The 15606-nt window shown below is 31.6% G+C and overlaps 1 protein-coding gene across 2 annotated transcripts; it reads left to right on the top strand.

Moving 5' to 3' along the window:
* The first annotated feature begins 2881 nt into the window (after window positions 1-2881).
* Window positions 2882-5821, top strand: LOC111902654 (pentatricopeptide repeat-containing protein At1g26460, mitochondrial). Of its 2 annotated transcripts, none has more exons than XM_023898472.3 (7): window positions 2882-3614; window positions 3721-3952; window positions 4057-4539; window positions 4633-4839; window positions 4910-5047; window positions 5159-5383; window positions 5464-5821. In XM_023898472.3, the coding sequence occupies exons 1-6, from the start codon at window positions 3001-3003 to the stop codon at window positions 5342-5344; spliced, it is 1860 nt and encodes a 619-aa protein (XP_023754240.1). In that variant the 5' UTR covers window positions 2882-3000; the 3' UTR covers window positions 5345-5383; window positions 5464-5821. The 2 variants fall into 2 exon arrangements, with proteins under 2 accessions (XP_023754240.1, XP_023754239.1); XM_023898471.3 differs by having other exon boundaries at window positions 2883-3614; window positions 5486-5821.
* The last annotated feature ends 9785 nt before the right edge of the window (window positions 5822-15606 follow it).

Here is a 15606-nt window from a genome sequence, read left to right as displayed (position 1 = left end):
TGAAATGATCAAGGTAAAAATCTATTTTTTTTTATCCTAAGGATCATATTACTTAACATGTTGGTATGAATTTTATTCTTATCCACAATTTAATGAAGAAATATGTGATTTTAAATTTATTTTGGCAGTGAATGCGATGAAGGAGGCAGACAAAGTGATTTTAATGAGTGCAAATCTGACTGATTGACATTACACTAATTTATGTTCCACATATATCATATTCATAACTGGTTAGAAAATGGAATTTATCTGCGAATGTTTGCAACTAGGAAGTAATGGTCCCACATTTAATTGTCCATTTTGACACAACTTCTCATAGGCACCGCTGATCGAGGGGTAAAAGCATGGAATGTTTATGCAAAAATAGTTATTTGTGAATTGTGATCTTAATACAACTGAAGTTTCTCTTTATTTACATTGCTTATTTAATTCACAATTCGATGAATTTTTTTTTATTCAATAGTAGGTGTTTATTCATCTTAATTTAAGTCTCTATCAAGTTTGTTAATTACATGATTAATCTTTTGGAGGCCAAGTTCCATGTATAGGTATAAAAATTAAACTAGTTATTGAGTTTTTTGATTTTTTTCTGGGTAGGTGTCTGTATTCGGTCTCATTTCTTCATACAAATAAGGAAATGGTTAAATGAAGTTGGTAAGGATGGTTTGGTTGCTTATCAATCATATCATGCGAGTGGGGTTACTTCAGGTAATTTCACATTTTAACCTTCTCTTTCTTGGTCTATTGATCTTTAATTTCTGCTTCATGTTACCAGCACTTGTCCATTAATCTGTGGCAAAATGATTTTTAAAATGGTTTCAGGAGACTTTGTGTTGAGATGGTAATTAAAGGTGTAGTTAGTTGAGTAATTTGTATTTTTTGGATTTTTACCTTTGTCATAATAAATGTTACAATCATGGTCTTTGCTAAAAGCTTAATGTTTTCTTAATCTATAACTATGGCGGTTGCAATGGCTTTATGTGGGTCCAGAAAAAAAGTAAACCAATACGTGAGGAAAATTTAAGAAAATAAATTTAAGTAATAGCAGTTTCGAAACCTGGTTGTTTCTCATAAACCAGGTTGAAATAAAGATTGATCTTTTTCCAATCCTTACCCAAAGTTTTAGGATTTTGTGCAATCTTTTTGACTTGTTTTTGATGATTACTTTGGTGAATTTTATGTTAAAACCCCTCCTTTTTTTTCGATCATTTGATATTGAATTACAACAAAAATAATGTTTAATGCCTTTATAGATTCTGTTTTTTCAAGAAGTTATGCTTCAAGATCAGATTTTTCACTGATTTGTCTTTTCATGATGTTTCTAATTTATCTTAGTAGATCCCTTATTAGGCTATAACAATTATTTGAACTACTCGGTTATTCGTTAAATATGTTGGTTATCTAATGATGGCATGCATTTTCCTGTTAGGTGGATCCATCCTTTAGTGAACCATAGGTTGACATCGAACGAGTGGGGGTTGAAGCAACAACTATTTCCTATTGATTGTAGAGATTATAGAGTTTTCTGACAGGGAGACTTGACTCTTGAGTCGACTACTGATACATCAAAAAGCATTGGGTTTCATTTCGTTTCCCCTGTTCATAGAATCCAGAGACTACACCACTTATTAACTTCTTGAAGTGGAGATATAGTCGCTATGAGGTGCATCCGTATGTCAATCCTACTCACCAAAAACAAATCAAAATCTATGAAGATATGCTACAAGCCATAGAAGATGAAGCATAAGAACACAAACTCTCTCTCGCCTTCTTCTTATGATAGTTCCTATTTCAATGTACTTGAACCTTTTGCATACACTCTAACGTTATGGATATCCATATTGAAACAACTCTAACATTTACTTATAACTACCCCATTCTTTTACAATAACCCATGTAATGCATGGGTATCAACCCTAATTTATCTTTAATTGTCAAATTTTTATTAACTCCATACCTAATTCATTAATATAATAACAAAAAAAAGTTATTATAATAATTTTTTTTAGTAACATAACATAGAAAACTAATAACAATATACTTTCTTTTCATATTTTAATATGACAATGGGTTGTATTAGATCATAAATAAGTTGATATGTTCAATTAAATGGGTTGAAAATCTCTATCTGATCCAATATGTTTAAGTAAACAAGTTGTGAATTCATAACCTAACCCAACCTTTTTTTCAGAAATGGATTAAAATCGGGTTGTCTTGTTTATTGTTTTTCCAACCCAACCTATTTACTAAACACGTTAAACGTGAGTTGACCCGTTTAAATTTTCACAAAAAAAACCCTTCAAAAATCAAATAATCCATCAAATTGAATTACATACAATTTAAAAGCTATAATAATTATTCATGTTTGAAAATTATACAACAATAATTTTATAGTCTCATAACACAAACAAATAAATGTTTACAACCAAAAAACATTATAAATATTTAATTTCTAAATTCTACGCAACTTGACTATCACTTTTACCAACTCAGATTCCAATAATGATTACTGACTCATGTTTTTGATAAATAAAAAAAAAACGATCAACTAAATAATAATACTAAATAAATATATATATTAAAAAAATTTAAAATTTTTAAATGGATTAATGGGTTATAATCGTGTTAAAAATTTCAACCATGATCCAATCTATTTAATTAAAGGGTTAGACGATTCTTTTAATTGAATGAGTTTAAAATCTCAACCTAACCTATCCGTTTGGGTTGGATATTAGATTTATTGGGTTGAGTTGGATTGGGGTGAGATACCCCAAACACTGGGGTTGCCACCAAAAGTAATATAGCAAATGTCAATTGGAAATCAACAACAATATTAGACTTCCTAAATCACCCATCAACGTTTAAGCAATTTCAAAAAGGCCCTCGATATTCCGACAATCTAACCATTTAACCCTCTTACCCGACAAATCAAAACGAGAACCCTAGCAACACCAATATTTCACTACATCACTGCACTCTGATCAGCAAAAATCCTCAAAAATGGCGTCAATGGCGATCTTAACTCGTAAATGGAGGCCTCTTTCCAAAACCATAAACCCCAAATTCATCACAACATATGCGTTTCTCTCACAAGAAGCTCAATTAGCCGAGCAACCACCATCGCCGCCACGGGCTTCCACCACTTCGCTACCACCGAACCCCGCCACAGGGAGCCCACTCTACAATGAGAATTGGCGAAGTCCTATCCCGAACATTTCCTCTTCAACCTCCCCCTCTCTTATCCCTCTAGGGTTTTCGCAACAACACCCGTCCTCTCGGATTGAAGCTCTTTCGCAAACCCTAGATGGTGACGCGATCATTAATTTGTTTGCCGATTGGATGACCTCACAGAGGTGGCCTGATATAAAGCAACTGTTTGAGTTTTGGATCAGGTCGTTGGATAACAATGGGAAACCTAATAAGCCTGATGTGAGTTTGTATAATCATTACTTGAGGGCTAACCTTATGATGGGTGCTTCTGCTGGAGAATTGTTGGATTTTGTTGCTCAAATGGAAGATTATAAGATTGCACCGAATACTGCATCATTTAATCTGGTTCTCAAATCCATGTATCAGGCTAGAGAGTATGACGCTGCTGTTAAATTGATCGATAGGTAAGCCATTTCATGATCTCATTTCCAGTACTTAGACTCGCACGTTGATGTTTTTAACTCTCAAATCTTTGTTTATGTACCAATCGGAACATATTCCGTTTATCAGGATGATCCTTACTGGAACTGAATCAAAGACCGCACTACCTGATGACGAGTCTTATCACCTCGTTGTCCGTTTGCTACTAACACGAAACCAAATCGATACTGCTCTGAAATACATCGACTTAACCCTAAAATCAGGCTACAATTTATCAGTTGAAGTATTCACAGAATGTGTTAGCACCTGTGTCAACAAAGGAAGACTAGATACATTAGTATCAATCATAGAGAGATGTAAGGTAACCATTTCTTCTTTCCAAATTCCAACTTCTCTGAACCTCTTCAATCTCGTAAATCCTTTTCCTAATTGACATTTGACACTACCATCTTCTTTCATTCTCAGAAAATGGACCAAAACAAAGCCTTATGCCCCCCCTGGAACTTATGCAATTACATTATAGACGTTGCAATGCAATCAGACAACAGTGAATTAGCATATTATGCTCTTGAATTCATGGCAAAATGGATTGCTCGTGGAGAAAACGCAAGGCCACCTGTCTTGCTTTCTGTAGATGAAGGGTTAGTTGTAAATGCACTCACAACTGCTGGCAGAAATTATAACTCCAAACTCTTGGATGCCACATGGGCAGTTCTTAAAAGATCCTTACGCCAAAAGAAAGTCCCAACTCCAGAATCTTATTTAGCAAAAATATACGCGTATTCTTCATTGGGGAATTTGCAAAAAGCTTTTAGCACTTTACATGAGTTTGAGCTTTTTTATAAAGATTCTCAGAAAGAAGATGAAGATGAAATGTTTTCACCATTTACTTCATTGCATCCTTTGGTTATGGCATGCTCAAAGAATGGATTTGCAACTTTGGATACGGTTTGTTTCTTCCTGAGTTGATGTAGAAAAAACAATTTAACTTTTTTAGTAGTGGAATTTAACGATTAACATAATCTGCTAAATATTTTTCAGGTTTATTATCAATTGGAGAACTTGAGTAGAGCAGATCCTCCATACAAATCTGTTGCTGCATTAAACTGTGTTATCTTAGGGTGTGCAAATATATGGGATGTTGATCGAGCATATCAAACTTTTAGTGCCATGGAGTCAACTTTTGAGTTGACTCCCGACATCCATTCATACAATGCTCTCTTAACTGCATTTGGAAAGCTCCATAAGGTTTCAATAGTCTTTTCAACTCATATAACCTAATTCTTTCTGTAAATCATATATTTTTACATTTTTGTAGAGAGATGAAGCTGTTAGAGTGTTTGAGCACTTAGTAAGCTTAGGAGTGAAGCCTAATGCGAAAACATACTCTCTTTTAATCGATGCTCATCTCATTAAACGAGATGTAAATGCTGCAGTTTCAACAGTTAATGACATGGTATTGTTTTTTTTTTTTTTTTTTTTTTTTTTTTTTTTTTTTTTTTTTTTAATCATATGATAAATGATTCAATTTATGTGATTTATGATGTTATGAAATGAATTGATATAGGTGGTTGCGGGATTTGAGCCAACAAAGGAGATGTTGAAAAAGATAAGAAGAAGGTGTGTTAGAGAAATGGATAATGAAAGTGATGCTAAAGTGGATTTGTTTGTGAAGGAGTTTAAAATCCGTATGGGAACAGAGGCTCGAAGGAATTTGTTGTTTAATCTTGAATTTAGTACTGAGTATGCTTAAATTGTGTTTGTGCACAAGAGACTCATTGATTTCAAGAATGTAAGACACTCTCTTATTCATGTTTCTTATTATTAGCTTAATTCAACATATTTTAGATTACTAAATTCATTCCATTATAGAGTGTGATTTGATTTGTTGCAGGAATCGTGTGATGGGGTTTTAGCGTTTGAGTATTAGTATTATTTACACAGTTCTTGGAGTTGTCCTAATCTGTTCTTGAATCGGCCAGCTGGCGAGATGTTAAAAATCTGTGTAAATTACTTGGTTTTTTTTTGTGCTCAATTTTTAGAGCATTTGGGATTAGTAGAAGTAGTGTCTAATGAAAGTTTTAGATTTTTTACTTTTATTTCCTTACTTTGTGATCATGAAGGGGAACAATTGCGTTTTGGCAAAATAACCAACAAATAGGGCAATACGAATTGGAATTATTAGCAACTTGAAAAGATGTTTTCTAATGTCATTGCTATTGATTGATTATTTTTATGTTGTTGCTAGTCGTGGTGTACAATAATTTATTTTTTTAAGGCTAATGTCATAAATGGGAAAATAAATATTTGTCTTTCTCACAAAAAGCCATTGTTTAAAAAAGAAAAGCTAGTTTGTGAACAAAACGAAATAGTTCAGTGACGATTTATAGTATTTTGTAGAACAATTGTGTTTTTTGAAAAACCTATTTATGTTTTTATGAATAATTGAATATCAAGTTAATGAAACTTCAAAAGAAAAGTAAATCATGAAATATGATGTCATTGTTTGTGTTGTGGAATTTGATTAATTGGGAGGATTATATTTTATAGTGAGGATGTCATGCACATTGTGGCATGCTATACGCCAAATAAAAGGCCCATTCCATGATCTCACCTTCAAAAATATGGGTTGGTCAAATTTTGATCAATTTCCTTATTTATAATGGGTTGGTACTGGAAAATAACAAAAATAATCATTTTCTTTTTTTAGTTTTAAAGAACTTTCCCTGTTACCATTAATTTTGCCTGCCAAACCAAAAAAATAAAAAAAATAAAAAATTCACTACTGCAAAATTTACTCTACTTATTGCCATTGTTCCTTGTACTATGAATTGTACATATTTTTGAAAAAATAATGATTTTTTTTTTTCAAGAATTTTTTTTTAGCAAAAGAGACTTTAAAAGTTAAGGTTGAGAATTATGATTATTATTATTATTATTATTATTATTATTATTATTATTATTATTAGTATCTAGGGTTGAAATGAGAAACAAAAAAAAAAAATTCTAACACTGGTTTATTTCAAAGTGGGTACCCATTTCGTAGGTCTACTGCAAAAAATAAAAAATAAAAAATAAAAAATAAAAAAAATATCATTTTCTCTTATATCAATGAGATGAAACGGCTTAAATTGGAAATTTTAACGAAAATGATGATGCTTAACGAGAATGACTCAAAGTGTATTTTGATGCATATAATCTCTTCAAAGACTTTATTCAAAATATAATTATGAATGTAACAATATTATTTTGTAATTATGTTTAACATGTTAGTAATTAATAAAAATGAAAAAGTAAAAAAAATCTAATAATTAGGTCAATAGCAAAAATGGACCAATCAAATCGGTTTTCGTCAAACAAAAAGATTTCTCTAAAAAAAAAAAATTTTAATAGTCTCAATGTTAGAATACACATCTATCCTAATAAAAAAATATTTTTGACAAATGGCGCCTTCTTCTTAATCTTGACACATGTAATTTTCTAATTAATTTAGAGTAATTTTGTTTCCACATTTCATTTTCTTATTCTTTTCAATTTTATTTTATTACCACATTATTAACGTAATTAAGCCATATTATTATAGCAATTAATTTCAATTGATTATAACCGGTTGTTTACTATTATTTATTTAAATGTGTTATTAATGTAATTTTGTTACTAAATAAATACGAGTTTGAATAATATAAAAATTAGTTTGAGTTAATTGTATTCGAATAATTAATTTAGTTATAATGGTTTAATGATATAATTTATAATATAAAAATTAGTTTTAGTTAATTGTATTCGAATACTTAATTTAGTTATAATTGTTTAATGATATAATTTATAAAAAAAAATTGTAAGTATATGACTATGATTCAGCTTTGACTTGTAATTTGTAAAAATATAATTTATTCATTTTGATTATATATAACGGCATTTTGTTTGAATCAATATAAATTAAACATTTATATAATGTTAGTTGTTTTACTTTAAAAAACTAAATAATAACTACTTAATCAAAAAGCATTAGCATGAGAATGCAAATTTACTTTAAAAATAAAGAATAACTATTATAAAGGTGTGGATATAATATTTTAAAGTGCACTATATTTATGGAGCTTTCCCTCAATATTCAAGTTGTTAAAATTTTTGAAAAATCTTGGTAAATATGTTGATCTTTGAAAGCTTTTACCTATGTTTATAGCTTTTGGATGAGTGTTGGTGAATTTCTAAAAATATCATGAGTTTTGGTGGTTGCTTTGTTTTTAAACTTATTAATGTTTAAATATTTTCTTGTGGCTAGGTTGTTGTTCTTTTATGCGCCATGGTGGCTTGAAATCATCATAAGTTGTTTCAACAGGTGGTGTGAGCTCCATACGTTTTACCTGCACAAATTTTGTCCGCTTTTGCTACATTATGTTGAAAGGTATAAATGTCATTATGATCAAGTAATGATTTTTGAATATAAATTATTTTGTCAACCGTATTGATTGAATTACTTACTTATTCATCATTTTGTTTGTATATATTTCAAAAAAAAATTACTTTAAAAAATGTTTAATGTTACATACACATTGATATTAAAATTTTTTAATCAACCCGTGTAGTACACGGGTATTACACCTAGTATTAATAATAATAATAAATATTACATTATGGTCACTTAACATTAAATAGCAACATTAAAATTTTGACCTTCCAAAAAAACATTAAATAGTAGCATGGCGTTTAAAAAAGGGAAAATGACATCATAGCTTTGCCATGTTTTGAACATTTGTTCATTCAATCCTTTAAGTTATTTCCATACATTTTAAAAGAACAAAGTTGGTTTTGTCAGGCCGAATATTTTCTTTTTGACAAAACGAAGGGTAACCCGATTACCCATTATGTCTTTTATATTTTAATAATTAAAAAAAAATAAGAAGGTCCTCTCTCTCTCTCTCTCTCTCTCTCTCTCTCTCTCTCTCCCTCCTTGCCATTGATATTGACTCAAAATAAGGCTGAAGGGAGTGGGCTCGCTAAGAACTCTCGCCAAGGGATTCTTAGCACTTGCTATACCACCGCTACCATGTGTTAAGGGGGTGTTAAGAAAAACTCGTTACCTGCATAGCGAGAGGACAGAGGAGAAAGAAAATGGAATGGTGAGTTTTGATTGGCTAGTTCTTGTTTCTTTTCTTTTCTTTTTATTTTCTTTATATGAAAATAAAATCTATTAAACTAACACACCATCATTCCCTCATTCTAGCTTATGTGGCATGAAAAAATCTAATGTGTTACCATTCATTTCAGCCTAAAAAAAGAGGATCTTGATTGAACCTCGATTTTGCATATGCTTTGTATTTACTCTTGGTTAAAGATCCAGATTTTAAAAGTGTTTGTTATCTTGAGTGCAACCTTCATTATCCTGAGTTCTCACCGAAATATTTTCCTTATAAACACAATTCTTGGGGTTTGACTTAAGAACATGAATTAAGAGGTTTCACTCAAGGGGTTCACTCATCTTGATGTTGATTTGCAAGAGTTCATATTGATTTATGGAAACACGTTCATCTTGGGTCGATGTATAGAAACGAGTTCATCTTGATTTCTGCAAACGAGTTCATTGTGGGTCGATTTATGAAAAAATAAGTTCATCTCGATTTCTAGAAAAGTTCTTGAACAACACAGACACATTATCTCGTGCATTACTGAACACACAAACTATATATATATATATATATATATATATATATATATATATATATATATATATATATATATATATATATATATATATATAGAGAGAGAGAGAGAGAGAGAGAGAAAGAGAGAGAGCTAGGTTCGTGTGTTTAAAGTAATTATTGTGTTATTGTATGCATAAATGTGGGCCAATCAAAATTTAAAATAAAAATAAATAATTAAATAAATAAATAAGGGTAAATAGGTAATTTGATAATTAGTTTCCACAAATAATATCCTATAATTATGGTAGCCATTGACTCTTCTTAGCTATATTCCTAGTAAATCGCAAGAAGCACAAATATATTTATAACATTCAATCGGCATCAAGATTCAAAATCCTAAATTGAAGCTAGTATCGTTTTTTCCTTCTTCACTTCTCAAATCCGATCGACACCTCCCAAAATCACACCTCTTCTTCTTTGCGTCTCCTCCCTCCGGTCGACAGAAGCCAAGTGATTGCACCTCCCTTCTCTCTTCTCCAATCGATTGATGAAATTAAAAGCTCCTTAATCTTTTTTTTAACGCAACAACAAAGGAGGGAACCACCGCAACGGGGCACAAACCTCTACTTACGCCGTTCTACTTCTACTCAGTGTCTACTAGGTTTAGATGATCGATTCATATATCAGATCAATTTTTCCCTAAAACGTCTTCATGGAGCTCGCATTTGGATCCTATCTAAACTCCCAAGACGATGAACAAAGAAAATTCCGGTGTAGGACAACTATCAAATGAACAAAAGGCTCGAATTTCCGCAAATTTCAGAGCTGCAAAGGCTCTTCTTGATCGCAAACGCCCCCGAGATGCCTCCATGGCCTCTAATTCTTTTCCTCGAAAAATCAGGGTTTTGAAGGTGGTTGAAACTCCACCGATTGTTAGCAGTGTCAATAGACTGCCTCTTGCAGACATTTCAATGAACACTCCCACTCCAGTCAGGGATCTTAAGTTAAATCAGAGCGGGTGTCTCAGTAGTTCATGTTTCAAGGTGCCTTCTGTTGGTAAAAACGATGGTGGTTTGTTTGCCATGACGAGGGTTTTGCCAGATGAGAATGAAAAAGCTCACACTTCATTTCAAACTCTAATCAGACAAATTTTGTCCAATATAGTGAAGCATCTTTTTGGGATCAAGTGCAAAGAGCTGCAGCGGGGGCCTTGCGTTCACTAGCTTTCAAAAATGATGAAAACAAAAACCAGGTTGATGCTTTTATAATTTAGTGAAGCTTCTTTTTGGGATCAAGAACTAAATGTTGTCTAATATATCCATGAAACATTTGCCGATAGTGGAATGTAATGCTCTGCCTACCCTTGTTCTAATGCTTCATTCAGAAGATGCTGCTATATACTATGAAGCTGTTAGTTTCTGTACCATTTCTTAAATACAAATTAGTGTGTATACATCTATTGCATTAGATATTTCAATATGTTTGACTTTCTTTTGACTTTGGAAAAATGTAAAGAAAATGGCCAAAAGGATCAATGATTTATGTGGTAAGCTAATTCTATCGGAATAGATCACGAATTCAAATTCTATCGGAATGGAAACACGAATTCTAATTCTGTTGGAATGGAATATGGATTTTTTCTCATTGATTATACATGTTCTACAATTTTTGGTTATTGGTTTTGGTGCAGTTAACATGTACGCTTATTTTTCCAAAGGAATATATTTTTTATTTATCATTTGCTAATGCGTTATTGGATTGTAAACTACAATTGGATTTGTTTTCACAAAAGTTGATGCTTGAAGAACGGTCAACAAAATTAAAAGTGTTTCTTAGCAACATTATTCTTTTAGAATGAATTAGTGTATTTGTTAGATTTTGATATTTTTTTCTCGATTTGAAAGTTTTTTAGTTTTATTCTTTAACAATAAATGTAATTCTTAACAATTGTTACATGTATTCTATAAGAATTAATGTAATTTTTGTTTTAATTCTTCAATTGCTGGTTCGAGAATTTGCTATTCTACAAGAAAATTTTAAAGTCATGATCAAGAAAATTTGTTATTCTAGTATCTTATTATTTTTGAACATACTCAAATATATTATGTCAGAATGTCTGAATTAAAAACCTTATAATTAGTAAAAATTGGATTTTTAAAATTAATAGAATTTATGATCCCTTAAAATATGCAAATTTCCTTTATTAAATATGTATTAATTGACTAAAATACCTTTCTAGTTAAATTGGATGGTATTTTTCAATTATTTTTAATTCAATAATATGTATTAATCACTTTCTTAAAATAAGTAAAATGATTGGCTCACATGTAAATTTTTTTATATGTTATTTTGTATCGAAAAAAAACTACAAAAATTCACAGTGTTATTCATTTCTTCATATCAAGATTTCCATATTTTCTTCAATTTATCACTTTTCACCTCTTCAAAATTTTCAACAAATTCTTCTAAACCTACAAGTCAATTTTTAAAAAAAAATTGATTAATGCAAGAACACTCAGAAAAATGCACTAGTATATATCAAGTAAGATTCAAATGTGATTATATAATGTGATATTCACATGTGATTGTATGTTTTAAGATTCAAATGTGAAATTCATAAGACAATTAAAAAATAATTAACAAAGACCACTCACACAAAATGCATGTGTGCATATTGACGTAATTCATATGTGATTTACATGTGAATCACATGTAATTCATATGTTATTCACTTGTGATTTACATGTGAATCAAATGTAATTGATATGTGATTCACTTGTGATTTACATGTGATTAATATGTGAATTACATGTCATTTATATGTGAATCATATATGAATTACATGTGATTTACATGTGAATCACATGTAATTCATATGTGAATTAGATATTATATACATTTAAACCACATGTAATCATATGTGATTCACTAATGATTTACATGTGAATCACATGTAATTCATATGTGAATCATATGTGAATTACAAGTAATTCATATGTGAATTACATGTAATTCATATGTGAATCACTTGTGATTTACATGTGGATCACACGTAATTCATATGTGAATTACGTGTGATTTACATATGAATCATATGTGAACCACATATAATTCATATGTAATTTACTTGTGATTTACATGTGAATCACATGTAATTCACATATAAATTACATGTGATTTACTTATAACCGTCACACCATGATTCAGAAAAATACAAAAATTCAAGAAAATTTGAACATGAACCATTATCAATTATGATTAACATGATAAAAGAGTTGTTGGATGACACTTTGAGTCATATCCACATGGAGATCTGTGAAATCCCCATTTTTATGGCCAGAAAAGACCGATTTATTTGTTTATGCTTTATAAAATCAAAGTACCTTTTTAAATAAAAATGTTGCGGAATTTGTTCCCAGTAAAACATGATAAATACGTTATCAAAGCATTTCCGAAGAAAACTATTTTTAATCGTTTCAAAACATTTGGGATGTCATCGTCAATACAGAAACACAAGCATAAACAGAACTTACATTCATTATCACTAGTGATTTATATCTCCTAAATCTCTTAGTGTAATGTGACTTCATATCAACACCTGTGATATAAATAAACTGAGTGGGTCAGGTTGGGAAACCTGGTGAGTACATAGGGATTTCAATCCCACAATGTTATATCATATATATCATATATATAATTTAGAACTCACAAAATATACAATTTCACCATATATATATATATATATATATATATATATATATATATATATATATATATATAAGCAACTATTACCCTACCCCGTTAATCCTTACAACAAGACTATCCATACTCTCAGACCTTAAATTTTACCCCATACTCTCGGATCTAATTCATGCTCTCGGATCAATAATTGTGCCCATTCCATACTCTCGGATTAGGGACAAGTGTCTATGTGTAAATCCGTACTCTCGGATTAACGAAAAATAACTATGTCCTATCCATACTCCCGGACTGAGGACGACTGACTATGTCTTAATCCATACTCCCGGACTAAGGAGAACTGACTATGTCTTAATCCATACTCCCGGATTAATGGCAGTTAACTATATCCAATCCATACTCTCGGACTAGGGACAATGAGTGTGTCTAATCCATGCTCCCGGATCAATGACATATACTAAAGTTCTATTCTCTGAGTATAACTCACTTGTACTCGTAATAAAATACTACCCAATATTCCTCATAATTAATTTAGGTTTACTCTATATCCTAAATCATTATATATGATCATGTATGTTCTTTAACACGTATTTCAGGCAACATCAATTAACTCGCACATAAACATATAATTAATACTTCAATCAATACCTGTATTAAAATCATGTTCATGAAAGGGACTATGCACTCACTTGAGAATGTGGTGACTCGGCACTCGAACAACACTTCATTACTCTCAACACAGTTTTCCTCGAACAAAACCTAGTATCATTACCACTAGAGTTTAGTCTAATATTCACCGAGACTAATTAATAGTCTAGCTATTATTACTATTATATAAGCGTTAAACAATACTTATATAACCCATAATAATAGCCCAATTACTTATTACAAGTTCTTAATAACGTTACTATGATTAAATAATAGCTATATTAAAAATAGTGTAGGCGTAGCTCACTTACAGCGGGTTTTCTCGAAAACCGGGCTTCGCTGGAGCAACGTTTCTGAGCCAAAAAGCTCTTTTCTCAGGGCTTCGGGAGCCTCAGGGATTCCTTCGGGTACTAGGGGGTTTACCTAGGCTTAGGGGGGGGGGGGGGGGTTTGAGGGCTAGAGAGAGTCTAAAGAGAGAAAGTTGAAGGGGAGAGGTGTGGGAAATGAGAGAACCCGAAACCTCTATTTATAGGGTGAAATCCTGATGGACTCGCCGAGTCGGTGCCACGTGTCATCACCTGATGGCTTTTCTTGGGGAGAAAGCCTTGGCCCATATTCAGCCACGTCACCCCTTTTGCAGCAGCACCCTGCCGACTTCTAAACCCCGAAACTTTCACATACGAGCTCCGTTTTTAACATTATTTTTTTCCACGCGTAGGTAAAAACAAGATCTATAACTTTCGTTTAGACTCTGTCGGCTAATTCTCGACCAATCTAAAATTTAATAGTAGGAGGATATTAGACTGTTAAATGACCACGAAGAATTCGTAACTCCTTCATACGGACTCCGTTTTCGTCGGTCTTTTTACCGTTGAGTTTCTATTAATGAGATCTTCAACTCTCATTAAGGTTGCGTAAGCCAAAATCTGCTCAAACTAAAATTCGAGTTTCGGTTCGTGCACTGCTATGCCGAATCTTAGAAAAATCATAACTTCCTCATACGAAGTCAGATTTGGGCATTCTTTTTTTGTATGTTCTCGGTTTAACGTATACTACAACTTTTGTTTAGATCACTAAGGCTAAAAATTCCTCTATCTTAAATTCACTATATACGTCTCCCGGTGCCGTGCCGGTTTTGCCGAAAAACTTCGACGGACCAGAACTTCTTCGTTATAACTCGGATTTCGGCGTTCTTTATATGTATGGAACCCTTGACACATATATGTATGGATTTCGGTGTTCTTTATATGTACGGAACCCTTGAGATATATTCTACAACTTGGTTAAGATTATTTATTCTAAATTTGTCGAAAAGTCGTTTTCGACCCCTATTATCTCTAAATTGACTAGCCCGGATCTACGGACGTTATAGATCCTTGTTCTTCTTCCGAGTCTTGTTCTTCCATTTTTACAGTTGAGTTCTCATGCATCTATCATTATATATTGCACTGCTTCTCGTGAAAGCAATCTGTAAAACATGCTTCCTTCTATGCATCTCCAAAGGCCTGTTATGTAACATACATGAAAATAAAAAAATCCCATTAATGATTCCAAGTGAATCACATGTAATTCATGCGTGAATCACTTGTGATGTACTTGTGAATTACATGTGATTCATATGTAAATTACATATGAATCACATGTGATTCACTTGTTATTTACAAGTGAATTACATGTGAATCACATGTAATTCATATGTGAGTCACTTGTGATTTAATTGTGAATTACATGTGATTCATATGTAAATTACATATGAATCACATGTAACTCATATATGATTTTCTTGTGATTTACATGTGAAGTATATGTGATTTACATGTAATTCATATGTTAATAACTTGTGATTTACTTGTGAGTTACATGTGATTCATATGTAAATTACATATGAATCACAAGTAACTCATATGTGATTCAATTGTGATTTACATGTGATTTGCATGTGAATCACATGTAATTTATATGTGAATCACTTGTGAATTTTGCCATATTATGTGAACTTTCCCCGGTATAAAAGCTAAGCTAC

This window comes from Lactuca sativa, chromosome 8 (assembly GCF_002870075.4).
Source record: "Lactuca sativa cultivar Salinas chromosome 8, Lsat_Salinas_v11, whole genome shotgun sequence".
NCBI lineage: Eukaryota > Viridiplantae > Streptophyta > Magnoliopsida > Asterales > Asteraceae > Lactuca > Lactuca sativa.
This window is presented reverse-complemented; position numbering and strand designations above follow the sequence as displayed.

Coding starts and splice junctions, on each gene's coding strand:
- LOC111902654 (XM_023898472.3), top strand. CDS start 3,001: ATGGCGTCAATGGCGATCTTAACTCGTAAATGGAGGCCTCTTTCCAAA. Junction 3,953..4,056: donor CAATCATAGAGAGATGTAAG/GTAACCATTTCT, acceptor TTTCATTCTCAG/AAAATGGACCAAAACAAAGC. Junction 5,048..5,158: donor TTTCAACAGTTAATGACATG/GTATTGTTTTTT, acceptor GAATTGATATAG/GTGGTTGCGGGATTTGAGCC.